The 27,615-nt window shown below is 43.9% G+C and overlaps 1 protein-coding gene across 1 annotated transcript in view; it reads right to left on the minus strand.

The window, feature by feature from the left end:
- Positions 1-27,615, minus strand: part of LOC308281719 (teneurin-3) — a gene marked incomplete at its 3' end in the record, with an annotated part of 198,473 nt that overhangs the window by 33,480 nt on the left and 137,378 nt on the right. Inside the window, exons 22-34 of the mRNA XM_080721996.1 lie at positions 27,189-27,313; positions 26,771-26,878; positions 25,724-25,878; positions 23,717-23,818; positions 22,077-22,250; positions 21,646-21,705; positions 21,306-21,468; positions 19,581-19,719; positions 18,292-18,397; positions 17,613-17,755; positions 13,494-13,672; positions 3,964-4,068; positions 1,842-1,972 (exon numbers count right to left, since the gene is read on the minus strand). Of these exons, the coding sequence (XP_080578122.1) occupies positions 1,842-1,972; positions 3,964-4,068; positions 13,494-13,672; positions 17,613-17,755; positions 18,292-18,397; positions 19,581-19,719; positions 21,306-21,468; positions 21,646-21,705; positions 22,077-22,250; positions 23,717-23,818; positions 25,724-25,878; positions 26,771-26,878; positions 27,189-27,313 (1,690 nt within the window). The remainder of the gene's footprint in view (positions 1-1,841; positions 1,973-3,963; positions 4,069-13,493; positions 13,673-17,612; positions 17,756-18,291; positions 18,398-19,580; positions 19,720-21,305; positions 21,469-21,645; positions 21,706-22,076; positions 22,251-23,716; positions 23,819-25,723; positions 25,879-26,770; positions 26,879-27,188; positions 27,314-27,615) is intronic.

Consider the following 27,615-nt stretch of genomic DNA (forward strand, 5'->3'; position numbering starts at 1 on the left):
AATCTGTGTGGCTGGTTCAGATAGAGATTGTACTGTATGTTGTGATGTCATGGGAACCACTCTAACAGAATCCCTTTTATGCCCATACATGGAGATCCCTGATGTCATTCAATATTAAGCCCATATCTAACTTCATATGGGAATGCCATATCTGTGTGGCTGGTTCAGACAGTGATCTCCATACATGGGCATGAAAGGGATGCTACCATATACATTACATGGATCTCCATATATGGGTACCAGGGGTCTCCATATATGGGTAACTGGTAACTACAGGACTTCTGTTTGAATTCAGAGGTGTGTGTGTGTGTGTGTGTGTGTGTGTGTGTGTGTGTGTGTGTGTGTGTGTGTGCGTGCGTGCGTGCGTGCGTGCGTGCGTGCGTGTGTTTGTATGTTTGTTGCAATGCTGTAGAAGGTAAATTGATGCTTGTTTGGGTCTTCCAGCGGCGTGCGTTCTCTCTCCGCTTGGCTTACGCCTGACAGGCCGGCCCCACTGTGATAATAACGAGGACCAAATGACAAGTCACGCTTCACCACACAACGCTGGCCGGTAAGAAATAAAAAAGCCACTTCCAGATGATTATGTGAATCGTTATTGACAGCAGGAGGGTTGGTCGTAAAAAATATATCTATTGTGTACTGCATATCACTTTATAATGAGGAGGTTGACAAGACACGGTCATTCAATATGGACACTATAACTGAAAAGTGTGTGCATGCGTGTGTGTGTGTGCTTGAAGTTATGACTGATTTATACTTAGTTACATGCTGTTTTATGTATCAAAAAAGGCTTGTAGATCGGATATTTCGGCTTCAGGGTTAGTGAACAAAATAAAATAGTCACATGTGCTGTTGCCTGGTGAGATTGCATGGTGTCATCTTTCTAGGACACTCAGAGCTGGACATCTTAGACTTAAGGTCTAGTCTTAAGACGTTATCCAAGCTAGCAGTTATTCAGTACAGTCTGGAGCAGTCAGGACTCCCACCCAACATCAGGTAGGAACTGGCAGCCACGACTACCAAAAAATATCATAGCCCACACAAAATGAAAATGAAAACAAAAACAGCAAGCCCACAAAAATAATTGAAAACGGGGAAGAGATTGAACTTGGAGAGAGATGTAGACTTGCTCTATACTTAAAGTACTGTGCTTTATTTGTATCTATTTTATATACTATGCTTCGAGTTGAGCCATGTGACTTCTAATGTGTCTTCCTAATGAGGCTGTCTGTGTGTGTCTGTGTGTGTCGGGAACGTTCAAAAACATTTGTTTGACACTGTCATAAGATGACAATCATGACATATGAAATACATATCTCATATAATTGGTCCTCTGGCTCATTCTAAGATGGCATGATTTCTGTCTACTTGCTCTGCATTTTAATGGTGGGCTGCCGACAGTCAGAAACCTGCCTAGCTAATCAGTGACATCATCGATGAGCAGGTTTGGCAAGATTTCAAACCTTTGCTGTATTTTCGTTTAGCTTGGAATCCGAACTGATTATATCATTGGTAGGCAAGCTTCGGAACTGTCTGCAGCCCACCAATGAGCAAGAGCAAGTAGACAGAAATGGTGCCATCTAATAATGAGCATTAGTGACGAGTCAAGGACCAATTTTGTGAAGATAAAGTTGAAAATGGGTATAGTGCTCCTATAATCAACTTCTAATAATTTGTAAACTTGACTGGGGTCGGCAGCACAGTACTTGGTCCACTCTTTCCCCTCCCCCCTCTACAAGCCCACAACATTGTGTTGTGAGCTTTGCAGACCAGTTATGTTTTGCCAAATGTCTCAGCCTCCAGAATTGGTGTGCTATAGAGTTTGAAGTGGTTGAACTCACCCTGAGTTTCCTTCCGAAGACGATGACCTTCCCCCGGGTCTGCTCCTTCCTGAACCTCCACTCCACCAGGTTCTGTCCGTTCTCCCCCGGCAGGGTCATGTTCCGCCGGGCGACGGTCGGGTTAGCAGCTCCTGTTGATATATAGGACACAACGGTCTCCTTTCAACGACCCCCAGTTTGAAACAGTATGAACACATTTTAAATCAGAGGCTTTTTTGGTATACTATTAAAATGGTTTTGGTGAAAATGCTGCTATACAGTAATTGTCCTCAAAAGTGACTGCAAAAGATTGCTGCTATTTTGTTCCAAGAAGCATCATGGGGGTAGAGTCCGCTTTGGAGAGCGGGCGACGACATTGAAGGAAAACAAGCGTTCCTTTTTCAATCCGACTGTTTTTTTTTCTAGTACTGTAGCTGTATAATATACAGTATATATATACTGGTTATGCGCTCCCTCTTCCTCTCCCTTTTTTTCTTCTCCCTCTTACAGTAGGAGCGAGATCATTTAGCGACCTACAACCGGGTCGCGACGTGGTCGGTAGTTTTCAGCGACCGGGTCGCTAAATCGAGCGTCCGGGTCGCTTAATCACCGACCGCGCCGCTAAATCGACTGACCCGGTCGCTAAATCTACCGACCTGCCTGCAGTTTTAGGTCGGTAGATTTAGCGACCCGGTCGGAAGATTTTGCGCCCCAGTCGGTCGATTTAGCGACCCGGTCGCTCGCTTTAGCGACGCGGTCGGTGATTTAACGACCCGGTCGGGAGGTTGCGTGGCAGGTTAGCCTAACTGAGGTAACGGTTGGGAGGTTGCGTGGCAGGTTAGCCTAACTGAGGTAAGGTTACTGAGGTTAGGTTTAGGGTTAGGGTTAGGGTTAGGGTTAGTAGGTCGGTGGAAGCGACCACCGGTCGGTGGATTTACCTACCCGGTCGCTGGATTAGCGTCCCAGTCGGTGGAATTAGCGTCCCGGTCGATGGAATTAGCGTCCCAGTCGGGCGATTTAGCGACCCGGTCGCTCGCTTTAGTGCCGCGGTCGGTGATTTAGCGACCCGGTCGCTCCATTTAGCGACCCGGTCGCTCGCTTTAGTGCCGCGGTCGGTGATTTAGCGACCCGGTCGCTCCATTTAGCGACCCGGTCGCTCGATTTTGCGACCCGGTCGCTGAAAACTACCGACCACGTCGCGACCCGGTTGTAGGTCGCTAAATGATCTCGCCCTCTCTCCCCTCTTAGTAGAAAAACAAAATATGGAGCTTATTAAATAAATAAATAAATAAATAAATAAATAAATAAATAAATAAATAAAAATAATACAATAAAATAAAATTCGAAAACAGGTATACCACATTCTGGTAATGGGTACTACAGTTATGCACAGAGCCTATTTCATGACTCGCGACACCGTCGCACAAAAAACCGGGCTTAAACCCAGCTTTTTAGGGACAGTCAGTCTGAACAACGGAACAACAGGAAACACACTGGTGTTCCTTTCATCAAACACAGATATCAGCGTTTGTTTTGCGTGGGCGTTGATTCCTTTCACGAGAGTCAGCTCACAGAGCTCTGGGGAGATGCTCTCTCTCTCCCTCTCCCTCTCCCTCTCCCTCTCTCTCTCTCTCTCTCTCTCTCAGATGAAGTGTGAAAACACCCCGGCTGTATTATTTATTGATTTCCCGCCGAGATGCGTTTCAGAGTCAGATGATGAGGGCACCAGGCTCCTACTAATACCTACAAATACATGCTGCTGCTCAATGTCAACCCCATTTGAACACATTTTTCTTTGCTAAGCACATTAGTATTTAGGCTACCCAGGCTTTTCTGTTGAAAAGGAATATATTTATTAGGAATGTTTTCAACGCACCTGAGGCCAAAGAAAAGAACGCCTTCTAAATCCCAGTAGTTATTTATTTTCTTGAAAACCTGCCAGTATGTGAGGTTGGTTACGGTAGTGTGATTCTACCTGCCAGTATATTAGGTTCAGTCTGGTAGTGTGTGTATATTAGGATCATTACAGTAGTGTCATACCTGCCAGTATATGAGGTTCAATCTGGTAGTGTGTGTATATTATGATCAGTACAGTAATGTATGGTAGTGTGTGTATATTAGGATCATTACAGTATTGCCATACCTGCCAGTATATGCGGTTCAGTCTGGTAGTGTGTGTCCATTCCATTGGCGTAGATGACCCTCAGAGAATGGTCGTTCCCCACCTGGTAACTGTTACGAAGCTGATCTGGAGAGACAGAGCAAACGATCGATCGATCGATTGATTGATTGATTTTTTAAAGATTACAGACCAACAAAAAACATGTTTTGAGTCATCCAGTTTCCTTTTTATCATTATTTATTTATTTACATTCAACAATCAAGCAACTGGACAACAGTGCAAAAAACAACGCTACAAATGATAAAATATCAATAAACAATTCATGATAATGACATGAGGTGGAAGCCTCACTATGTCCAAAACTGTTACTTTTCAGGATACAAATTCAAAAGCATCAAAAGTAGCAGATCTACGAGCTCGAAGTTCGAGCTTGTGAAACTGCTACTATCTGCTACTTTGCTCTCAACGAGGCGTTGGGAGCTTGTAGATCGGCTATTTTTGGCAAATAGGTTTGGTGTAGAGGTTAAGTGGTTAAATGTCTGAAAAAACACATTAACACAAATCCAACATAGACTGATGACAGTGCTGTCAAACAAGTCTATGAATCATCTATGAAATCTGTGAAAAGAAGACCCCTGCTGTAGAGCGATGATCAAGTAGGGCGTTGATGTAAAAAAAATATATACAAAAAGTTAAAATATGGACATAAGAGTTTTCTGTCCGACAGCAACTTTGTTGAGGGGGTTCCCCCAAGGCTCTTGCCATTTTAGAGTTTCTGCAAAAATACGCTACATTCTCCATAAAAACAACAAGAAAAACGGGGAAAGAAACCTGCATTTGCAAAAAAAGAAAAGAAAAAAATGCATTTTCAGGAAAAGAGCAGTAAATACTGAAGAGTTGAAACTTTGGCACATCTGTACTTTGATGTCAATTGAATGTCAAATGTCATTGAATGTCAAAGCTGCTAGATAGAGATCTGTTATTTCTGTCCAGTGACCCATGCAGTCTTACCGCAACGTAAACCATGCCTAACTGACAGGACTGAAGCAAGGACAGAAACATAAGGATGGAGACTGGAGACAGAGAGAGAGAGAGAGAGAGAGAGAGAGAGAGAGAGAGAGAGAGAGAGAGAGAGAGAGAGGTATTTGAACCCGCTAATGGAGCACATAGCAGGTATTAACAATCATCTGCCTCTATTCATTCACTTCTCCTTCTACTTTTCTCACACCTCTAATGGCCAGGAGTGAGCGTGCGTGCGTGTGCGCGCGAGAGACTGAGAGGCTTAGAGAGAGAAAACATGACAGAAATAATAAATAGTGAGAGATCGAATGAATGACAGTCAGTCTGATTGGCACACGCACATGCACATAGTACACACACACCCACGCCCACACGCACGCACACCAGCGTAAACTTCACTGTGTGAAGCGGGCCGGCCGGGTTACTGTATACAGTCTGTAGCCTTTCTGGCGCTGCCATCTCTGCAACATCTTGGAAGCGGAGCAGGTACGGCTGCTGTTTATTTGACTAAATAATGGATGTGTACGGAGGGCAGTGAGAGAGAGGGAGAGAGGGAGGGATGGAGCTATTGTTGTTGTGGGTGGCTGTGAATAACTTATCACTTTAAAATCAATACTGCTGTGCTGTGTACGGCTGCAACCTACGGCGGTGCCGCGCTGCCCGGGTCAATAGCACTCTGTGCAGCCCCGCTAGGCTATAGGCTATAGGGCTGCTGAATGGACGCTGCATGGCAAAACAAACACCACTGCCCAGCCAAGTTCACACTGAATACTCTGATGTTTTACGTATTAGTTCAAGTTGAAAAAAACAAACAAACACACAATCTAAAAATGGCCCTGGGCGCTCCGATGCCTGCCCACCACTGCCTGGAGGTTGTGGGTCCAAATCCATCGCGGTGGATGCAGTGGTGTAAAGTAACTAAGTGTGTTTACTTAAAGTTATACCATGTAACTTTTTTTATAAAACAAATCTTAAAATTGTCCTAACTGTTAAATCGCTAAAGTTTTAGAACCCCCACTCCGTTAATTTCAGCTTCTAAAGCCTTCTCTTTATATGTTTTCTATGAGCCGTGAGGGGGGGAGAATTTCGCGGCAAAATGACGTCATCTGCATCATGTGTATACGTTGGCCAATCATATCGCCGATCATAAACACATGGTACACTACCGGCCAATCACAGGCGCATCTTGCTGACTTCTCAGGAAGTAGCTTGCCTCAACATAACAACAACATACTCGAGTGAAGGAGTCCGTTTCTCCGGAATGCCTGAACGCACAGGAACCAGGGACCCCTCTAAAGATAGATCTCGGCGAGGTGGAGGCAGACGCGGGGGTGTGAGGCCCGGTCCGCGGCGAAAAACGGCCGAAAGACGCGGACGCGACCGCGGTTTGCTATACAGCTCTGACCACTAGTTGAGCAACTTACACAGTATAGCTTTAAGGCTACTGTGCTTACGTACTGTACACGTTTTAGTTATTTGCTTTACTTTTTCCAATTTCCAATACTTTTACTTCTACTCCACTATACATCTCAAAATATTATACTTTTATTCCACTACAATTATTTAAAACTCTAGTTACTATAGGTACTTTTTAGAATGTAATTATTATTACAAAACATAAACTAACCTTCAGCCCTACAGTAATACATTTCAGCCATTTGAAAATAAGCTTGCGACGCATTGTGAGCTTCTAGATCTGCTATTTTAAGAGATTCTTATACATTATTGAATGGGACATTCTAAATAAAGAATAATTTTACTTTCGGTACTTTAAGTACATTTTGATGGCAATAACTTTGTACTTTTATTCAAGTTGTTGAATTCCGAACTTTTACTTGTAACAGAGTATTAATTTCTACATTGCAGTCTTGATACTTTTACTGAAGTAAAACATTTTGAGTACTTTTTCCACCACTAGGGTGAAGCGGCTTGGTCGTACACAATTGGCACACGTTCGGGGTCCAATTGTTCGGGCCGGCATTCGGGCTCCTACAGGCTGGGGTGGCACCTGTCAGCAGGGAATGTTGGGCGAGAGGAGTAGGACAAAGTCCTCCCAGTGGGGGCTCCTCACTGGCAAGCGAGTCAGTATAGCAGGGTTCCCCAAATAGTTTTCCCCAAGGTCCGAATTATGTCTAGGGTACCAAGCAGAGGGCCACAACATTGCAGGGGGCGACGGTGGCGTTTCCGCTACTCCAGCAACAGTTCAGATATCGTCACTGTCGGGCAGAAACCTCGTATCTCCAAGTTTCAAATGTGTACGTTTTTTGGTAAAGCAAAGCCCTGCTTCATCATACAAGATCGTTGCACAAAACGAGTGAAAACAGCAGATCTACAAGCACACAACGCCTCGCGATGCGAGGCGTTGTGTGCTTGTAGATCGGCTGTTTTCACTAGTTTAGTATACATTTTTTAGATGATAAATACAAAATGAACGGTTTTGGACATACAAGTTTTCCACCCAACAATGACGATATACTAGTGTTGTTGCTGCTCTTATACTACCATTATTACTGGGGTTGGTGGGGGCCAGACAGTAGCCCCCCGCGGGCCGCAAATGGCCCGCGGGCCGCCTATTGGGGAACCATGCAGTATAGGATACAACAGCAGTGACACAGAAGTGTGTGTGGGGAGGAATCAATTGGTATAATGTCTACATTGAGTAGAAAAAGGGCAAAAAAGCAAAGAAAAAAAAAATATATATATTAAAAAAAAAGCTGACCTGAGTAAAAGTACAACATTACAGGCGTCCGTCCGTCCGTCCGTCTGTCCATCCATCCATCCAAATATTAGTAAACCATTCATGTGCATGGGGGTTGGGCTGGGGGTAAATATGCGTCGCTGCTGTGATATAGCATTCTGTCAATAGCGCTTTCTGGGGCCGTAAAAGCTGCAGTTATGACTCCCATAACCATTACTTACACATTTATTATCACTACAAAACTGTAAATCCAATACCCAGCAGCGCCTGAGATTAGGCCTTTCATTACAGTCTGTCCGTCTTTCTTTCTTTTTTTTATGGCACCGCTCTGTATATATGGGTATTGATGTTTACTGTATATATACGGTCTCTTCAATAATGAAACGAAGCGCAGTGGACATTAGTACCAGGGGGGCACTAACTCTCTCTCTCTCTCTCTCTCTCTCTCTCACTCTCTCTCTCTCTCCCTCAGAGACACACATGAGGTCATATCTTTTTAATAAGTTGGTTCAGAGATATGAACGATATTGATGACTTTGGCAGCTTCTTAATCACAGTCTTATATTTGATGACGGAAGGTGATACTGTATATATGAAGCTGATAACGCTCTCAGTGCAACACACAGAGACACAGTGTGTTTTCATTTCATTCACAGGCTGGGTTGTTTTCACTCGCCCTACTTTTGCCCTACTACTCATATCTCCGACACTGCTGCCCGTATCCATACCAAACTTTGCACACACACTCCTTGCCTGCCAAACCACAACCTCCACCATTTCTCATTTCTCACATGGCCCTCTTCTAGAACCCTAACACTAGCCTGAGATCAGTAGCATTTTGTGTCTATGATCCGGTCGGGAGCAGAAACAACCTACGTCATGTTGTAGTCATCAGACGGACTACACTTTGGCCAGAACTATCAAACCGGAAACAGTTTTAACCCAAAATAATTCCCTGTGCTCAAGGACATTATTTTAGGGCCTTTAGAGTGGAAAAGAGTCTTTTGTGGGGATAGGTGGGGTCCCCTGAGGATTATCGAGGACCCCACCCATTCCCACAAAAGACTCTTTTCCCCTCTAAAGTCTAAAAGGGTGAAGGGATACAAGATCCTGAAAGCAAGCACAAGCAGGCTGAGGAACAGCTTCTTTCCTCAAGCAATCAGACTTTTAAATGCTAAGTGAATGTGTAATAACTCTATGCACGTTGCACTATATGTACTTTTATTGTAGGTTTTATTTTTATGTTTTTATTCTTGTTTTTATTGTTGTATTGGACCTTCCGAGCATACGTTTTTCACACGTATGTACCTTGGTGCTTCTAAAGTGACTAATAAAGTGAATCTGAATCTGAATCTGAATCTACCCGATAAAACCCTTGATGTATTCTGCTTGGCTGTGAGCCCCCCAAATAATCATATTTGACCCTGGCGAGCTCTTGGAATTGTAGGAGTCGAGGCATTTAGTTTGACTCGTTGCGAGGCGTTTAGTCCGTGAGCCAGCCAGGACCCCAGATATGGGGTCATCGGTATCATCTGGGGAGGATTAATTCTCATATAGTGATTCTTTGGGTAGGTATACACCTCTAGTACCTCTAGTGCTAGAGAAAATGTGATAGCCTTGCATCTGTGGTAGAATTCTGTGTGTTATCACTCCTTTTATAACAACATGCCAAAACACAGTTTTCTAAATCCAAATGAAGCATTCCACTGTACTTCAAACTGATGGTTCTCTCTTAGTATTGATCCTCTCTCTTGTTTGGGATAAAGCTCAGACTATATATTGTACAATAAGGTAAAATTAGCATCTCTAGAATTGCTTTCTATTACAGGCAGTGACAACATATCGACTATATAATTATGATCTGCTATGTTCACAACTTTTGCATCTTTCATCTTTGAATTGTTTGACAAGTTGGCCAAGTTTTAATAGTTTAGTTTGTTGATTACTTTTGATGCATGCAGTAATGTTTTTTCAATTCTTCTCTTTCTATTTTTTTTGGATATTAAAAAAAGTCTTTATAATTGTCTCTTCACTATCATCCCCCCCCCCCCCCCCACACACACACACTAAATCAATCAATCAATCAATCAATCAATCAATCAATCAATCATGTGGGGAACCAATGAGCTAGAGCAAATATGGTGTCTTTGAAAAGCACTCACTTGGTCCTTTTAGGATCTCTTGTTTAATTATTAGTAACCCCAGCACACACAAGAGAGGAACGAGGTGATCTTTTCAAAGATATTGTTTCTGCCAGAACCGTGTGCACCCGCTATACACGTGAACTATTCAACTGACGAGTGCTCGCCTTTCTCTTTCTCAAATCATTTATGCAAACATTAAAGGTAGCAAAAAGATATAAAATATATACTACTGTAGCTGGACCTAGCCTGTAGCACTTGACCTGGTTGATCCTTGGTAATGTATTCTCATGTTTGTTACGTAGGCTTTGTTTTCTTTCTTTACCACAATGTAGAATGAAAAAAAAAGAGAAAAAGAAAAGGAAGGATAGCAGGTTATTTAGATGTTCATTGTTTAGTTTAAAGTTTAGATTCTTATTGTGATATTACTTGTTTAGACTGATGTTAGGTACATTGTTTACCTGCTATCCAGTTTCAGTGTACAGATTATTCTTTAGTGATAGTATATTGTTTAGTCTGGTGCTAGGATCTTGGTTTACTCGTAATTCTACAGTAGTTTACTGAGGCACTAGACTAGACTGTCTCTGCATTTTCCATGTACTGTACTGTATGTGTCAAACCTTGCTTATTCGCTCTGGTTAAGAGTGTCTGCTCAATGCCTACCATAAATTGTAAATTGTAAATAGACTTTGGAGCATTCCTCACACCTATTCCTCATTCAGCTGTTTCCACAGCAAGCATTACACATAGCTTGACGAGGATTGAAATCAGAAATCCATCGGGTTTTTGCTGCCGGCTCTACTTTTCCGCAGTCATTCTAATCATATGTGTCCCAGCACCCCCAGCAGCTAGTCATCTCGGGGACTGTCATTATTCCCTGTAGCCAAAATGATTTTTTTTTTTTTTTTTTGCTCTTTTTTTTTTTATGCCACAACAGCATCTCATAATATCTAGGCTACATTTCACTTAAACGCCAGAGCTTAACTCTGCATGTAAATAAGACTTTTTTTAATTAATGTGAGAGATCGGTACATAATTCTGTTAGTCCTCCCAGTTTATATTAGCTAAAATGCTAACTAGCCAGCCTTTGTTAGCCGTTTGTAGCCAAATGCGGTAATATCGGGACTCCATTACTTAGCGAAGCAACCCACAGTATTTATCCCATTAATTTAATGCCACGTGTGTTCCAAATGAACAATTATTAACCACGTAATGTATGATTTTGTGTATTATTATTTATTATTCTTCCGCCGTTCTTGACTTCCGCTGTTTCTTCTTCTACGCTGGTGAAATGATCCTGGAGCGGCCTGGAGACGTCTGTGACGTATGCTCCGGTGCGGAAGCTTCCTTTGTCACTGAGTTAGCTTAGCATTGAATAGATCAGTGTCGTCCTAAACTATCTAATTCTAACGTTCAGGGTGTTTGTTTTTTTGGACAATAAATTGACAGCCAAGAAAACATGGATGGAATGCAATCGTTCACTCGCCGTCGGAAAGTTGACTTTAGAGTAGACTATTCTGGTTGACTGGCTATGAGTGGCTAACGGCTAACGCTAGCTAGCGTTAGCTAGCGCTAGCTGCAGCGCTAGCTGCAGGCTATAAACAAATAAAACGTGACCCAACTCTATTGTTGCTCTCTTCTACAAGCTCACAACGCGAGGCGGTTAAGCCTGTAGATTGTGTTTTATTATCAGGTCAAATAATCCTTCTGGCTGAAGTTACACAAACACTGATTATGCTACATTTAGCACAGTTAGCCCTGTTGCACACGTAATAGGTTCACTTCAACCTCGTGTTGAGCAGTTAATCCTATTTGCTACGTACGTCTACAAAAACCTTCATATTTCAAAGATAACGTGCTTACTGAAGTCTCACAGATGTCACAGTATGGTACGCTCAAGCAGAATTACCCGTATCTTTCGTATTGTTTAATAAACTGCATTTTAATCCGATCAGATGCCATTTTCTGTTGTTTTTCAGCCATGCGACCCCATCGGTTGCGAGGTGTACTGCACTCCCTCCACTGGCTCCCGGTTGCGGCCCGCACAGAATACAAAACACTAGCTGATGCTGGCCTTCAAAGCAGCCAAAGTAGTCAGGGAATATTATCGGAATACCTGTCAAAGATGGGAATAAAATCCTTACCAAACGATTTCTTCACCAATGTGTTCGTAAAGGCGTCTAGTAACATATCTTTGAAATTTTAAATCCTCAGGAGAATCTTTGAAAGCTAGGGTAACTTTGGGTCTCATTCGTTTAAAAAAATCACACCCGTGTGAACTGAGCGGTGGTTTACCCACCTAACTGTACTGTACATATTCTGTGTTCTATATCTATGAATTCTATGTGTTCTAGATCTATGAATTCTGTCACCTCCCCCCCCCCCCCCCCCAGGCTAGTCTCAACAGCACCCTCTTACCCACCAACCCCCCCCCCCCCCCCCCTGTGTGTGTGTGTGTGTGTGTGTGTGTGTGTGTGTGTGTGTGTGTGTGTGTGTGTGTGTGTGTGTGTGTGTGTGCCTGGCCTGGCCTGAAAACAGCGCCCCTCCCTTAACATGTGTGGTCATAAAAGGTACTGTAGGGCAGGCTACATACAGACCCACCCACATACACGGACACATACACGGATACACGGATACACACACGGCCACTCTATGGAGACGGTGTGACCACCGCTCAAAAATGACGTGGGATGTGAGGGGTCTAATGAGGTGTTTTTAATTCTGAAATGTGGAATAAACCTAACTGTACTGTACATATTCTGTGTTCTATATCTATGAATTCTATGTGTTCTAGATCTATGAATTCTGTCACCTCCCCCCCCCCCCCCCCCCCAGGCTAGTCTCAACAGCACCCTCTTACCCACCAACCCCCCCCCCCCCCCTGTGTGTGTGTGTGTGTGTGTGTGTGTGTGTGTGTGTGTGTGTGTGTGTGTGTGTGTGTGTGTGTGTGTGTGTGTGCCTGGCCTGGCCTGAAAACAGCGCCCCTCCCTTAACATGTGTGGTCATAAAAGGTACTGTAGGGCAGGCTACATACAGACCCACCCACATACACGGACACATACACGGATACACGGATACACACACGGCCACTCTATGGAGACGGTGTGACCACCGCTCAAAAATGACGTGGGATGTGAGGGGTCTAATGAGGTGTTTTTAATTCTGAAATGTGGAATAAACTCCCTGTCGCACTTAGAACAGCAGACTCACTCCCTAGCTTCCGCCGTGGTCTGAAGGCCCACCTCTTCAGACTCCACCTTAGTCCATAGCACTTACCGTAGCACCCGCCTACCCTCAATGACCATACATGTAATTTAGATAGCATTTTTTAGGTTTTTAAGTTTTTACTGGGTGCTTGGCCTACCTACGTTCTTTTTCTTAGATTACTATATATATGAATGTGATGCATATTGATGTATTGCTTTATTACTGTACCTTGCTTATTGTAAGTCGCTCTGGATTAAGAACCTCTGCTAAATGCCTAAATTGTAAATTGTATATTGTAAATCTCAAAATGGCGCACAGATGTACGTATGTATTGTCTCGGTGTCCAAAACTGTTACTTTTCAGGATTCAAATTCAAAAGCATCAAAAGTAGCAGATCTGCAAGCTTGCGGATCTTGCGGAGCTGCTACTTTTGATGGTTTTGCGTGACGCTGTAGTATGATCATGTAGAGCAACGCTGGACTTACCCTGCACCAGCGTGTAGAAGGAGTCTATGGAGGACAGGTTGGTGGTTATGGAGACGTCCTCGTCCCGCCCCGACGTCTCGATGTCCACGGCGACGGCGCCCGACGACATGTCCCCGTGGAGGTTGGTCACCACGCCCGTCGGGAAGGTGACGTTGGTCAGGCGACCCTCTGTGTCATAGCTGTACGAGAGAGAGAGAGAGAGAGAGAGAGAGAGAGAGAAATGTTATGTGCTGTTATGTTTTGTGTTGCATCGCTCCATCCCACAAACTATAGCGAAAACATATCGTCGTTGTCGGGTGGAAACATTGTATGTTCAAAACCGTTCTTTTTGTATTTATCATTTAAAAAAATAATTTAATATCTCAGCAGCCATAACCCACAGCGACCCTCTTTAAGTATTTTTAAGCATCCTGCGCGATAGAATCACATTTACACTGCATCTAAAGACTCCACCTTTTGCACAAAAATCGCGCATTTTTACCCCAATGTTCCTAGCAGCTTCTCCTGAAGCTATTGTATTCGCACGATGTACACTTTGTAGAAAAGTAATGTGTGGGTTTGCTATGCAAATCTTTCCCCAGAGTGTCTCCTACGCAATTTTCGTCACCAAAGTATCAGGTTACAGTTTGCTTCAGCAGTGACGGGAGCGCAGCAGCGAGAGCCTAGCTAGCCGAGAGCCTGTATCTTACAAGAAGTTGGCGGCCCTTCGGGCCACTCACCTCTAGAGTTCGGCCCACTCACCTCTTCACAGCAACATACTGTCTGTCTGTGTGTGTGTGTGTGTGTGTGTGTGTGTGTGTGTGTGTGTGTGTGTGTGTGTGTGTGTGTGTGTGTGTGTGTGTGTGTGGGTGTGTGTGTGTGTGTGTGTTTGTGTTGCTAAAATGAAAACATTGAAATAATGAAAATAAAACATTGGCAGGCCTATTATAGTAATAATAATAACACAATTAGGCCAAAACTTTTTTTTTTTTCAAAAAACTTTTTTTTTCAAAAAACTTTTTTTTCAAAAAACTTTTTTTTTTCTCAAAACACTATTTTTTCTCTAAAATTGTTTTTTTCTCAAAAAAATATTTTCTCTCAAAAAAAGAACTACCCATATTTGCCCATTACAAATCCATTTGATTGCTGGTATACCGTGAGGGCCCCCGGAGGGGGCCCGAGCTCTAGATTTGAGGGCCCCCAAAGGGGGCCCGAAATTCTAGTAGTGATAATAGCTGATCTACAAGCACACAACGCCTTGCAATATGTGCTTGTAGATCTGCTATTTTCACCACTTTTGTGCAACACTTTTGCATGATGAAGTAGGGCTTTAATTTACCAAAAAAAATTACACATTTGAAACTTGAAGATGTGAGGTTTCTGCCTGACAGTGACAATATAGCAAGCAGAGGAGGACTTGGCATATGGCAGTCCTCTGTGGGGCAACAAGGGCAACAAAGAATGTGCCCCTGTTTTAGGATAGTTACAGTAATTTTTGGGATGGGCGCGAGGTGTTGCGAGCTTTGGTGAATAGGGGAAAAGGGCAGACTGTGTACAGAGTGAAAGGTCAAGTTTATTAAGCATTGACGGTTCAAGTGGTTAAATATCTGAAAACACAAATTGACATGAATCCAAAATACACTGACGATTGTGCTGTCAAACGATGAAACTATATGGAATCTATGAAAAGGTTGTGGGGGTCCCTGCTTCATCTCTCTCTCGACTAAGGGGTCCTTGGACTGAAAACGTTGAAGACCCCCTTTAGGTGGGAACACCGGGTCTGTGATAAAAAAGGAACAAACTATTTAGGGTCTGATGCCGACTGGGACGATTATAGAATTTGTTTGACCAATATTACATTACGTTTGAAACAGTATGAATCAGTGAGTCACGCGCTTGTGAGTGTGAATCTAATTCAATTTTAAAAAAGTGGTTAAAATCAGTATGCATCGCCTGCATAAATGCCAATAAAACATTGTTAAAATAGTCAAATGATGCAATACATCAGCCAGACTGGTGTTATCGGCGGGGGATCTAGCGTTGAGGACTTTATATTCCACTGTGGCTGTGTCTACCGTTAACAGTGTGATGGTCTTGACCTGTTCTATATGTAAAGTGTCATGAGATAACTTGTGCTGTGATTCAGCGCTTATGGAGATAAACATTGACGCCACTGCCGTTATCTCCAGCATTTTTAAATTGAAAATGAAATGGCATTGGACGAACGCTGTAGCCTCGTTCACACAGTGTGTATGGTCAGGGGCGTCACACCTAATTCTGGGCCCTGGGTACAAGGATTCACTGCGGGCCCCCCCATGAATGTTAACTATTGAAAAATAGCAGATATACAAGCTCACAGCGCGGCACCGAGTGCCGCACTGCGAGCTTGTAGATCTGCTATTTTTGAAAAATCGTGAAAATGTGTGCCAAAAGAAACCTATGTTTCCTTGTCAGTGATGCTCACACTTTTTCATGTGAAGGAACCCCCATCTCTAAATATTTAGTTCCAGGGACCCCCCAGAAGCAAAATTTGAGTTACAAATGATCACTTAAAAAATACATATATTCAAAGATTTGCGCACATTTTCACGACTTTTCAAAAATAGCAGATCTACAAGCTCGCAGCGCGGCACTCGGTGCCGCGCTGTGAGCTTGTATATCTGCTATTTTTCAACAGCTAAAGTTACTAGGGCCCCTCCACCTTGGGCCCTGGTAACTCAGTCCCACTTTCCTACCCCTTGTGACGCCCCTGTGTATGGTGCTCAAGGACAGCAATTTATTTATGCATTCATTGTAGGATTATGAAAAGAGCAGTGAAATGTTGCATTAGGGATTATATTATGAGTGTATGTACCGTAGGATATGCACTGTGCATTGCAAACGCTTCTGGAGTCCGCCGAGATGCACGTTGGAATTCAAATTATTATTATTTTTTCTTCTGTATTCCGTATTGAATGTTTATTATTATTACGGACCTGTGTTTGTATGATAAGCGTGGATTAGTTCCCCGAGTGTGTGTGAGATCTGAATGTGTGATTGTGCAAATCATTTACATGAACTGTACACACACTCTCTTCTCTCTCTCTCTCTCGGCCTCTCTCTGGCTTTCGCACGCACGCACACACGCACGCACACGCGCACGCACGCGCGCACGCACGCACGAACGAACGCACGCAGTGGTGTAAAGTAACTAAATACATTTACTCAAGTACTGTACAGTTTTGAGGTCTTTTTACTTAACCTGAGTATTCCCAATTTACAATACTTTTACTTCTACTCCACTACATCTCGGATCCAAATATTGTACTTTTACAATGCATGTACTTGAAAACTTTAGTCACTAGTTACTTTGTAGATTGATTATTATTACAGAACATACATTAACCACTTCAACCTTTTGTATAGAGATTTGTATACATTTGAAAACTTGAAATGGGATCTTCTGCTTACTTTTGGTACTTTAAGTAAATTTTGATACTACCAAATTCTTTTGTACTTTTAGTAGTAATAAGTATTATTATAATTTTTTTAATTGTAACGGAGTGTTTCTTATACTCAAGTTTTAAAAAGAGTGTTTATACATTGCCATATTGATATACGTATACTCAAGTTCACCACTGCAAGCATGCACGGTATACTGCAGGGTTACCCAATAGGCGGCCCGCGGGCCATTTGCGGCCCGCGGGGGGCTACTGTCTGGCCCACACCAACCCCAGTAATAATGGTGGTATAAGAGATAAGAGCAGCAACAACACTAGTATATCGTCGTTGTCGGGTGGAAATCTCGTATCTCCAAATTTGTAAGTTCTTTCGCAAATCATACAAGGCCGTCGCACAAAAGTAGTGGAAACAGCAGATCTACAAGCACACAACGCCTCACACCGTGAGGCGCTGTGTGCTTGTAGATCAGCTGTTTTCACTAGTTCAAATCATTTTTAAAATGATAAATTCAAAATGAACGGTTTTGGATATATAGGATTTTCACCCGACAACGACGAAACCTGTCGCTGGAGTAGCGGGAACGCCACCGTCGCCCCCTGCAATGTTGTGGCCCTCGGCTTGGTACCCTAGACATAATTCGGCCCTTGGGGAAAACTAATTGGGGAACCTTGGTATACTGTGTATACTGTGTATACTCACTCGTAGAAGGTGGTCCAGCCGATCTGGATGCTTTTGGTGGCGAGCAGCCCGCTGTTGCCGTGGTAACTAAACAACACCAGTTCCTGTCCCTGAGCCGTGAGCGTCTTCAGGCCTCCGTTGGTACCGATGGTCAGCCATATCACCTGCACGCACACACACACACACACACACACGCGGATAAAGATTAGGGATACAGATAGGTGTGTACACTCACTCCGACTTGCTGTACTGCAGTGGTTCTCAACCTGTGGGTCGGGACCCCCAGGGGGACCCCTACATTATTTTGGGGGGTCCCCAGATGATTAACTTAATGTGCAACATTGTTTTCTTCCTCAACAGCAAACAAACCAACAAAAAGTTAAATGTATAGAGGGTATATGCACATTTCTAAAGTGACAATTTAAGGACATTTTAATACCTCTATCAATGACAAAGTATACATTAGCCAAATTGTCAAATATTAGAGGCAGAGATTGTGAAACTAACGACTCATGTTGCGAGGCATTGTGAGCATGTAGATCTGCTATTTTCACAATAGAACCGTGTCATACAAAATGTAATGCCTCAACCCCTAGTGCTCGTCAGGGTGGCACTGGGGGGGTCCCCAGTTAAAATGTGATTATTTTGGGGGTTGCAGCCTGAAAAGGTTGAGACCCAACCACTGCTGTATTGCACTCACCTGGTTGTCGGGGGCGACCACGCGCACAGGCATCCTGTTGGTGTCTCTACGGATACGCAGGGTGTTGCCGCTGCTGTCCGTCACCGCCGTGACATCCTCCTCGTTGCTATTGGCGACGGAAGGAAGGGGGAAAGAGACGACGCGTAAAAGCGAGGGTGACATGAGGACAGGGGAACATGTTTAGATTGTTTAATAACCCATTAATGCCGGGGAACGCAAATCTGTGTCACTTTAGATTCCCCCATTTCCCTGACTGCTGCCTTACAGACATGAGTCAGGGAAATGGGGAACCTTAGACCAAATGTGCTAAACTGACCAAATGACCACCCCAACGGGGCTGCTCACGGGGAATTCCCGGGGACCACCCACTCCTGGTGCTCCAGAACGGATGCAAAAGTGGTGGCGCCCCCAGTGGAGGACCCCCTACACTGCAGCTCACATAAAATGCCGTAACTCCGGCTAGGAGCGACCGGGACAGCCGGGGCCGGTACCTATTCGTCCGCCTTGCCGGCGCGGAGACCCCACCCCTCATTTCTCACATGGCCCTCTTCTAGCGCCACCATGTGGCCGATTCTTGCAAAACACATTTTTGGACACTGCTCCTACAATTTTTGCCCTAAAATCACGCGAATCGGTACACAGTATGTCTACACTCATCCCATCAACATGAATCTCTCCCATATAGCGCCACCTCCAGGCCGATTTTTAAAAACACATTTTTGGACACTGCTCCTACAGATTTGGCCCTAAAATCACGAAAATCACTACACAGTATGTCTACACTCATGTCATCAACATGGATCAGGAAGATTTTGGCAAAACACATTTTTGCCCTATTTGTGGAGATAAGTGACCTACGGTCGCTTATCTCCCGATTAGGGAGTCTTACTGGTATCTACTATAACAGTTGTTCTGTGTTTGGCCAAAACTGTTGTCCTGATCTGAACATGTTATTTGTTATTTAATAATGAGCTGGAGAGAAAGGGAGATAGATCAACGATTATCAGAATACATAGCATTATGTAGCATTATGACTGTTAAAATGTCATAAAACTGTTTTTGTCATCAGATATTCATATGATAGTTTTTACTTTCTCTCTCCCAAAGCCATTTTACAGTAAAACATGTCTTTACGGTTGTTCAACATTAACTGCCAAAGCTTTGAATGTGCTGCCATCATTCCTTGACTGACCATGTTGCCATTACTATTGCTATAAGAATATAATACTATAGAGCCATTTAACACGTATATTTGTAACACAAACATGCAGCTTTTAAAGTGAACGGACCTGTAGCTGAAGTTGTACTTGTAGTCTCCGGTGACCAGTGACATGGTGAACTGGTGGGTTCCGTTGGTGTCAAACACGTACAGCTCCTGAGTGGTCGGGGACGCCACCTCGTACGAGCTGGGACCGGACGCCAGGGAGCCTGGACGTGCACACGCACACGCACACGCACACACACACACACACACACACACACACACACACACACACACACACACACACACACACACACACACACGCTGGGTTAGACAGGGCGTTCCATTGTCTGGCTCAGCACTCGAGTGCTAAATCTCTCATACTTCAATCAAACGAGTTGTTGTCTCTGCCTCATTTTGCTATATTCCTCAATTCAGAATCGCTTTGACAGCACACACACACATATGCGGATACACGTTTGCATTACTGTGAGGACATCAACATTTCAGGACACTGATGTTATGAATGCCAATGTTTGCACTACGCCTAAAACCAAAAAAACACACACATTGTGTGCTGGTAGATCGGCTACTTTTCGGTGCCCGACACCAGCATGCAACAGTGAGTTTAAATCAGGCATAAATCTTATCTCTAGTCCCCAAATCACGTATTAATGTATAATACTAAACCTCACCTGAATCTTTTTCCCATTAGTAAACGTGTCTCAAACAAATATTCTTTAAAACCATAAAACAGGCCATTTATCTTATATGGACAACGGTCCTCACATTAAATGACAAATGTTGTCTGTTTCTAAAATTGTACTAAACTTGTGGGGATGTTTGGTCCTCACAAGTATAGCAATACAAACGCACATGCACGCGCGCACACACAGAGAGACAAAACACGCAGGAAACTTTTTAAGCATTATGGCACATATTGCAGATGACATTTGCAATATGTCACCCGTTCCCGACGGCATGTCTGGGTCCAGACTAGGCAGCCTGTGGGACCGACAACGCCAAGGACAACTGGCACACAGGTCACTTTATAGCATCTGCATGCTCACTGAAAGTTTACAATTAGATGCCCCATAAACTAGGAGTATAGGAACTTGCTCTGGCCACACAGCACCTTGTAAAGCACATTTTATACAATGGTCAGGTTCTAGTATTCTTAATAACAATGCCTTCTTTATTATTATTATTCTGTGCAGTACACATTTTCTTTTTTCTTTCTTCAGTGCTATGCTGCGATGTCTTAGTAGCCACACAAAAAGACTCATGTACAGTGCCTGTACACAAGACATCTTAGCTTAACTTTACAACACAAGGTTTGTAACCAGCATTGTTGTAGTCGGGGACCCACAGGCCCAAAAGCTCAAGGTATAGGGTTTAACCTGTGATGTATAGGCCTAAAAAAGAAAAAGAAAAATCTGCTTTAAGTTGCATGTGAGGGGGATTTTTCATGATTCTGAATCCATTGCAAGCATTTGTTTTGCACAAAAAAAAACATTCCTTGGGCTAAAAACGGCCCCACAAAACTGTAAAAAGTGATGACTCAACACTGTGATGTTTCTGGTCAGCTTTAGACGGTGCCCTTCCGTCGTTTTAACGGAAGCCCCTCACCCTTTTATGTCTTGGGTGTGAGAACGGCACTTCCGCATTCTTGTAATGTGGAAGTGTCACGTCATCACGATAAAATTTGTTTGGTCAAATTTGTCCAAAGAGGTCACTAGAGGCAGTTTTGGAACTGATCACGTACAGCTCTCACACACGCACAAACACACCGAGAGAGACTAGGGGTCCATACCGGTTGGTGGTTGGTTGCGGCGTACAGCTCGTATGCGGATGTTGCCCAGGTCAGCCACGTACAGGGTCCCGTCCGGAGAGACCACCAGACTGGCCGGACAGTTCAGCCTGGCGTCTTTGGCATAGCCATCACCACTCTGGTAGCAGTCACAGTTAGCATCATTCTGGAGTAGAGGGAGGGAGGGAGGGAGGGAGGAATGTGGAGGAAAAGAAAGTGAGGAGAAGTAAGACAGGACATAAACAGTAAAGAGGATGATTGAACAGATGACTTGCAGCTTACAACAGCACTACAATAATCATTCTGCATTAAGAGGTTTCTCCGGGACGCTGCAGTACAATACCTTGCAGTCGCAGTCAGACAGCGTTCCGGCTAGGTGAGTGATTTCCCCATCCGTCGACACCTGGAAGGAAAAGAAAATCATCATCAACTAATCTGGCGTTGTCAGATTGGGCATTATGGAGTGGCAATAGATGAGTGCTTCTCAAAGTGGATTTCAGGGACTCCCTATAGGTTCCTTTATGGGCGTCTAAATTGACCCTTACCAGCCTGTAACTTTGACAGTGTACAAATGGAACCAAATGGACCCGTCAGGATCCATTTGGTTCCATTTGTACACTGTCAAAGTTAAGGGGAGACCTTCAAATTTCAAAGTTTGAGAACCACTGGTCAACCTTTTCTGCATCAGTGCCCACTCACCCCTCCAAATTCGGCACAAGCATGGGGATGAATGCATTCTACCGAAAACGTGGAACGCCCTACTGTGGTCCCCACCTGTCTGATGCGGTGCAGCTTCTTCTCGTCGGTCTCAGCGATGTAGAGGACACCGTTGTAGGACAGTGCGATGGCCGTGGCTCCTTCCAGCATGGTCTGGACCGCCTTCTTACCCATGGTGTACTCTATGCCTGGTACCTGACAGTGCATGGGACGCCCCGCCACGATGCGAACCTGCACACACACACACACGCATGTACGCGGGCACACACACGCACACACACACACACGCGCACACACGCACACACACACACACACACACACACACACACACACACACACACACACACGGGCACACACACACGGGCACACACACAGGCACACACACGCACACACACACACGCAAAACATGGCATGAGTTTATGGCTCTCATTTCATAAGGCCAAAAAAAGACGTCAACATTTTGCAGAGAGATACAAGGAGAAGTATTGCCACACTACTATTGATCTCCTCACATCGGAATATTGGGATTTGTGTTGAAAATGTTAAAGTTTCCCTTTGATATTACTGCAATTTCCTATCCTTTTAATTCCACTTTCTTTTCAATCATTATTTTGCGTGAAACGCATTATACCTGATGTGTGAAGCTGATTGATTGATATTTTGTATTTAAATGATCTTTTATCTATTTATTTTTGCTATAAACAGCACACACCAATGGTGCCTGCTGTTGAAGTATGGTGCCTCACGCCCAGTGGTGCATTGGTGATTCAATGTTTGGGTCACTTATCTAGAGACGTCACGCGCACGTCGCTCAACACCTACTATACAGGTCTATTGACATGCATACAGGCTTATTTCTTTGTTAAAACACCCTGTTGTGACACTAAAGCGTTGGCGAGATGTGAACTGTGTGGGTTTTCGCATCAATGCATGTCCGTTTGCGTGAGAGCCGTGAGTCACGTGACCCCTGCTCAGAAAAGATATGGGACGGCGGGGGCGCGCGACCCCGGTCTAATTCAACACTGCTCTCGCCTAACATCCAGCACATGAAGATGAAGACATTCCCAGCTATACACAGTAGATAGAACACACACATTATTGTGTATCATTATTTTATGCTTTAACTTTTGAAAAATAGCAGATATACAAGCTCACAGCACGGCACCGAGTGCCGCGCTACAAGCTTGTAGATCTGCTATTTTTGAAAAATCATGAAAATTTGAATTTTGACCCGATTCTATAAGTGTCTTTTGAATCCTTCTAAGGTGTTTTGGAAAACCTATGTTTCTATGTCAGCAATCTGGCCAGCCATCATCAAAGAAAAGGTCCTTTTCACTTAACTGGAGCTCAGTTAGTCTGTTCTTGAGAGACTACTATGTCAGTGGTTCTCAAACCTTTTCATGTGAAGGACCCCCAAAATGATATTTATTTGGCCACAGATCCCCATCTCAAAATATCTAGTTCCAGGGACCACCCAGAAGCAAAATTTGAGTTACAAACGTTCGCTTTGAAAATACATATATTCAAAGATTTGCACACATTTTCACGACTTTTTCAAAAATAGCAGATCTACAAGCTCGCAGCGCGGCACTCGGTGCCGCGCTGTGAGCTTGTATATCTGCTATTTTTCACTGGTTAAAGCATTCAATAATTCTAGGCCTAAATGGATTAAAGAGTGTTGTTGGTGGAACGTATACCTGTCTGTTCTCAGTGATCTGCAGCACCACGTTGTTGTCCAGCACATAGATGGAGTTGTCCATGGGGTTGATGGCCAGGTCTGTGGGCCACTCCAGACGCACCTGCACAGAGCAGAGAGAGAATAACCTGGCTTATTTCACCTACACAGAGCACAGAGAACAACCTGGTTCATTTCAGGTCTATTTCAACAGCGTGTGCAACAACTGGGGACAAAGAGGTCAGAGCTTTCCCCTCCATAGATACATTTGTTTTTTCCACACTGCTCTTCCCACAGTTTTGGTGGCACAGACTTGGACCATACGTCAAATCGATCGGCTTCACCGGGAATCGATTCTTTGCATTTTGCACTAAGAGATACATTATATAGTTTTATTTATATAGCCTAAATGGATTCGTGAATCAATTTCCCCACCAACCCTCTACATCAAATATCTTTGACGAAAGCAGCCCATCCACAAGCTCTCACAACGTCGGGAGCTTGCTTGTACATCGGTTACTATTTCCACTGAATGTTTGCCTCCTATATGACACGGCCCAGCACAGTCAGGGACGGCTGGTTGTTCTTAAGAAGCAATTTAAAAAGAAGAGACTGATTCAGCAAACCCTGAGCCGCCGTGGCAGGTCATTCTATTACACCACGGATTTATGAACAAACACCGGCATCTTCAAGCCGCAATATGTCTCGTCTCTGTCGGGTGGAAAACTCATATCGTCGTTGGCGGGTGGAAACCATGTATGTCCAAAACCGTTTCGTATTTATCATTTTAAAAATGATTTAAAATAGTGAAAATAGATGATCTACAAGCACACAATGCCTCGCACTGCGAGGTGTTTTGTATTTGTAGATCTGCTATTTTCACTAGTTCTGTGCAACAGTCTTATATGATGAGGCAGGGCTTTAATTTACAAAAAAACCTTGCTAATTTTAAACTTGTAGATACAAGGTTTCTGCCGGATAGTGACGATAATGTCCAAAAGAAAAAGGTTCCTTTTCATATCATCGCTGTTGGGGCAGAACCCTCTCATTTCCAATGTTTACATTTTTGTGATTATTTTTTAATTTTTATATATACTGTATATATATTTTTGTAAATTGACTATAGCTATATAACTATATTGACAAAAGCATCAAAAGTAGCAGATCTACAAGCTCGAAATGAGGCACGAAGTGACACATTTTGAGCTTGTAGATCCGCAATTTTTTTGGTCTTGGTCTCAAAACGCGAGCGAAGAGGACGTGAAAACATAAAAAAAGTTTACATTTGGAGATAAGAGATTTCTGCAGACAGACAGCAACGGTTTCTGTTATTTAGCTTCATTTCTGAACTTCTGTCTGGCCTCGTCTCCGAAGAGAACTCTGTGGAGAAAGTATTTTATTCTAAGGAGGACACGCTATTACTCACAGCCATTCTAGCTCTCTTACACACACACACACAACCGCTCAAGCACGCACGCACAAAACACACGCACGGACACACAAAAACTAAAACACACATGCACGCAATGGTGATTACCTTGCTTGTCTGTGTTTGTGTCTGGGCCACTGACTCCAAACACAAATCTATCTGTCTGCCTTGTGTGATGAAAGCAGGGCTTTACTTCACAAAAAAAGGTACGCGTTTGAAACTTGGAGATACAAGGTTTCTGCCCGACAGTGACGATATATATCTGAAATAAAATATACTTCCCTGAAGTCTGCCTCACCACAGGCAGAACTTTGGGTTCCTTTGCTGTTAAATGTATAAATTGCCAATAGAGGGTATGAGCATGCATAAAGTGAATGGCAAATCGAGTGGCAAAGTGAGTTGCAAAGTGAGTTTAATGTGTATAACGTCATTTAATGCAATCACATAGGACTTTTCTGTTTGGATGTATGGGCTGTCAAGGCCAGAAAGTCGTTTTTTTGCCACTCTGTAGGCGTTCCCGCATAACTTCCGGGTATGATGATGATGATGTCACGCGCATACCCTCTATGCTGTAACCGGCAAGGCACCCATGGGCCGTACCTGTCGTATGTGCATGCTGGTGTCGCAGGTCAGAGGTCGAGCCGAGGTCAGGTCGTTGCTGCCCAGCAGGGTGGAGATGATGCCGTTACGATCCACCTTCCTGATCATCGTACCGTCCACGAAGTAGATGTAGCCGTTCTTATCCACCGCTATGCCTGGAGGGAGAGAGGGAGGGAGGGATGGAGAGAGAGAGAGAGAGAGAGAGAGAGAGAGAGAGAGAGAGAGAGAGAGACCAACAGACAGACAGACAAAGAGAGAGCGAAAAAGAGACACTGAATACACTTGCAGATGTGCTGTTTAAAGTCTTCAGACTTTACAGCTCTTTCCTACATTTTTTCCACAGGTTTCTTTCACATTTTTACGGAGAAAGGAGCGTATTTTCCCGCAAAATGGCAAGAAACCCCTCCATTCCCATTGAAAAGCAGAATCCACCTTCATAGGTTTAAACTTCAAAGTCAAGGAAGGTCATATCAATAGCAAAAATGGCTGATCTACAAGCTCAATGTTCTGCCAATCCACTGGAAATCTTGAAATGGCACATCTGTACCTACAGGCTACTGTGTTTTATGCGTGCAAATCAACAGTTTGCTTTCTGTACTAGTAGCTCTGTACTTGCCAAAATAGGGGGGAAAGTACAGAGCCATGGGGGACCCTGATCAACTAAGTACTGTATATGTTATTTATGCGATTGAATTAAAGCTGCAATCTGTACATTTTATTTCTGTTGTCTCCTTCTCCGGAGAGAGAGGTAGTTGTAACAATATGCACACTACAATAGAGATTAATATCTGTGTATGTCCGTGCGTCTGAGAGAGTGTTGAAACTTTCACTACACATCCAGAGAGGTAAGAAAATGAGCTATAGTCTGTTACCATGGTGACAAGGTTTAGATGAAAACATACTTGCCTTTTAATCAAACGATTCTCTCTCTCTCTCTCTCTCTCTCTCTCTCTCTCTCTCTCTCTCTCTCTGTCGCTGTGTGAGTGTGAGTGTGTGTGTGTGTGTGTGTGTGTGTGTGTGTGTGTGTGTGTGTGTGTGTGTGTGTACCTTTAGGTCCCAGCAGTTGTGCCTCAGTAGCCTTGCGTCCGTCTCCACAGCGCGCCTCATCGAACGGAGGACACTGTTCTCCCGTACCTGCTACCACCTCACCGTTCGCTGCACACGTGCGCACACACACACACACACACACACACACACACACACACACACACACACAAATGACACACACACACACAAATGACACACACACACACACACACACACACACACAAACACATACTCAGATGAGAGTTATTCTCAAAACGTGTGAAATACTAGTATGAAATGAAAACTGTGTGTGTGTGTGTGTGTGTGTGTGTGTGTGTGCGTGCGTGCGTGCGTGCGTGCGTGCGTGCGTGCGTGTGCGCGCGTGCGTGTGTGTGTGCATTTTTCCTAGGTGTGTGTGGGTGTGTGTGCATAACCTTACCGATGAGCTCACGGGCGCCGCTAAGCATCTTGGGACGGTAGATCCGGCGGGAGTTGGTGTCTGACACGTAGAGCTGCCCGGTCACTGGGTCCGTGGCCAGGTAGTAGCGATGGGCAGGGTTGTTGCTATGGGAGACGGCCGGGCAGAGGGGGAGGGGGGTGTTAGTCTGATCAACACTAAAACTTTCACAGAAAAGCTTTACTTTTATCTCATATCGCTGTGTTCGCACTGCCAGCTACAAAAGATACAAAGCAAGACAGATAGTCAGGGAATATTATCAGAATACCTGTCAAAGCTGGGGATAAATTCCTTACCAAACGATTTCTTCACCAATGTGTTCATAAAGGTGTCTAGTAACACATCTAACAGAGTTTCAAATTCAACATCCCTAGGAGAATCTTTGACGGCTAGGGTAAGTTTGGGTCTC

The sequence above is a fragment of the Nannobrachium achirus genome, assembly GCF_963921795.1.
Source record: "Nannobrachium achirus genome assembly, chromosome: 3".
NCBI lineage: Eukaryota > Metazoa > Chordata > Actinopteri > Myctophiformes > Myctophidae > Nannobrachium > Nannobrachium achirus.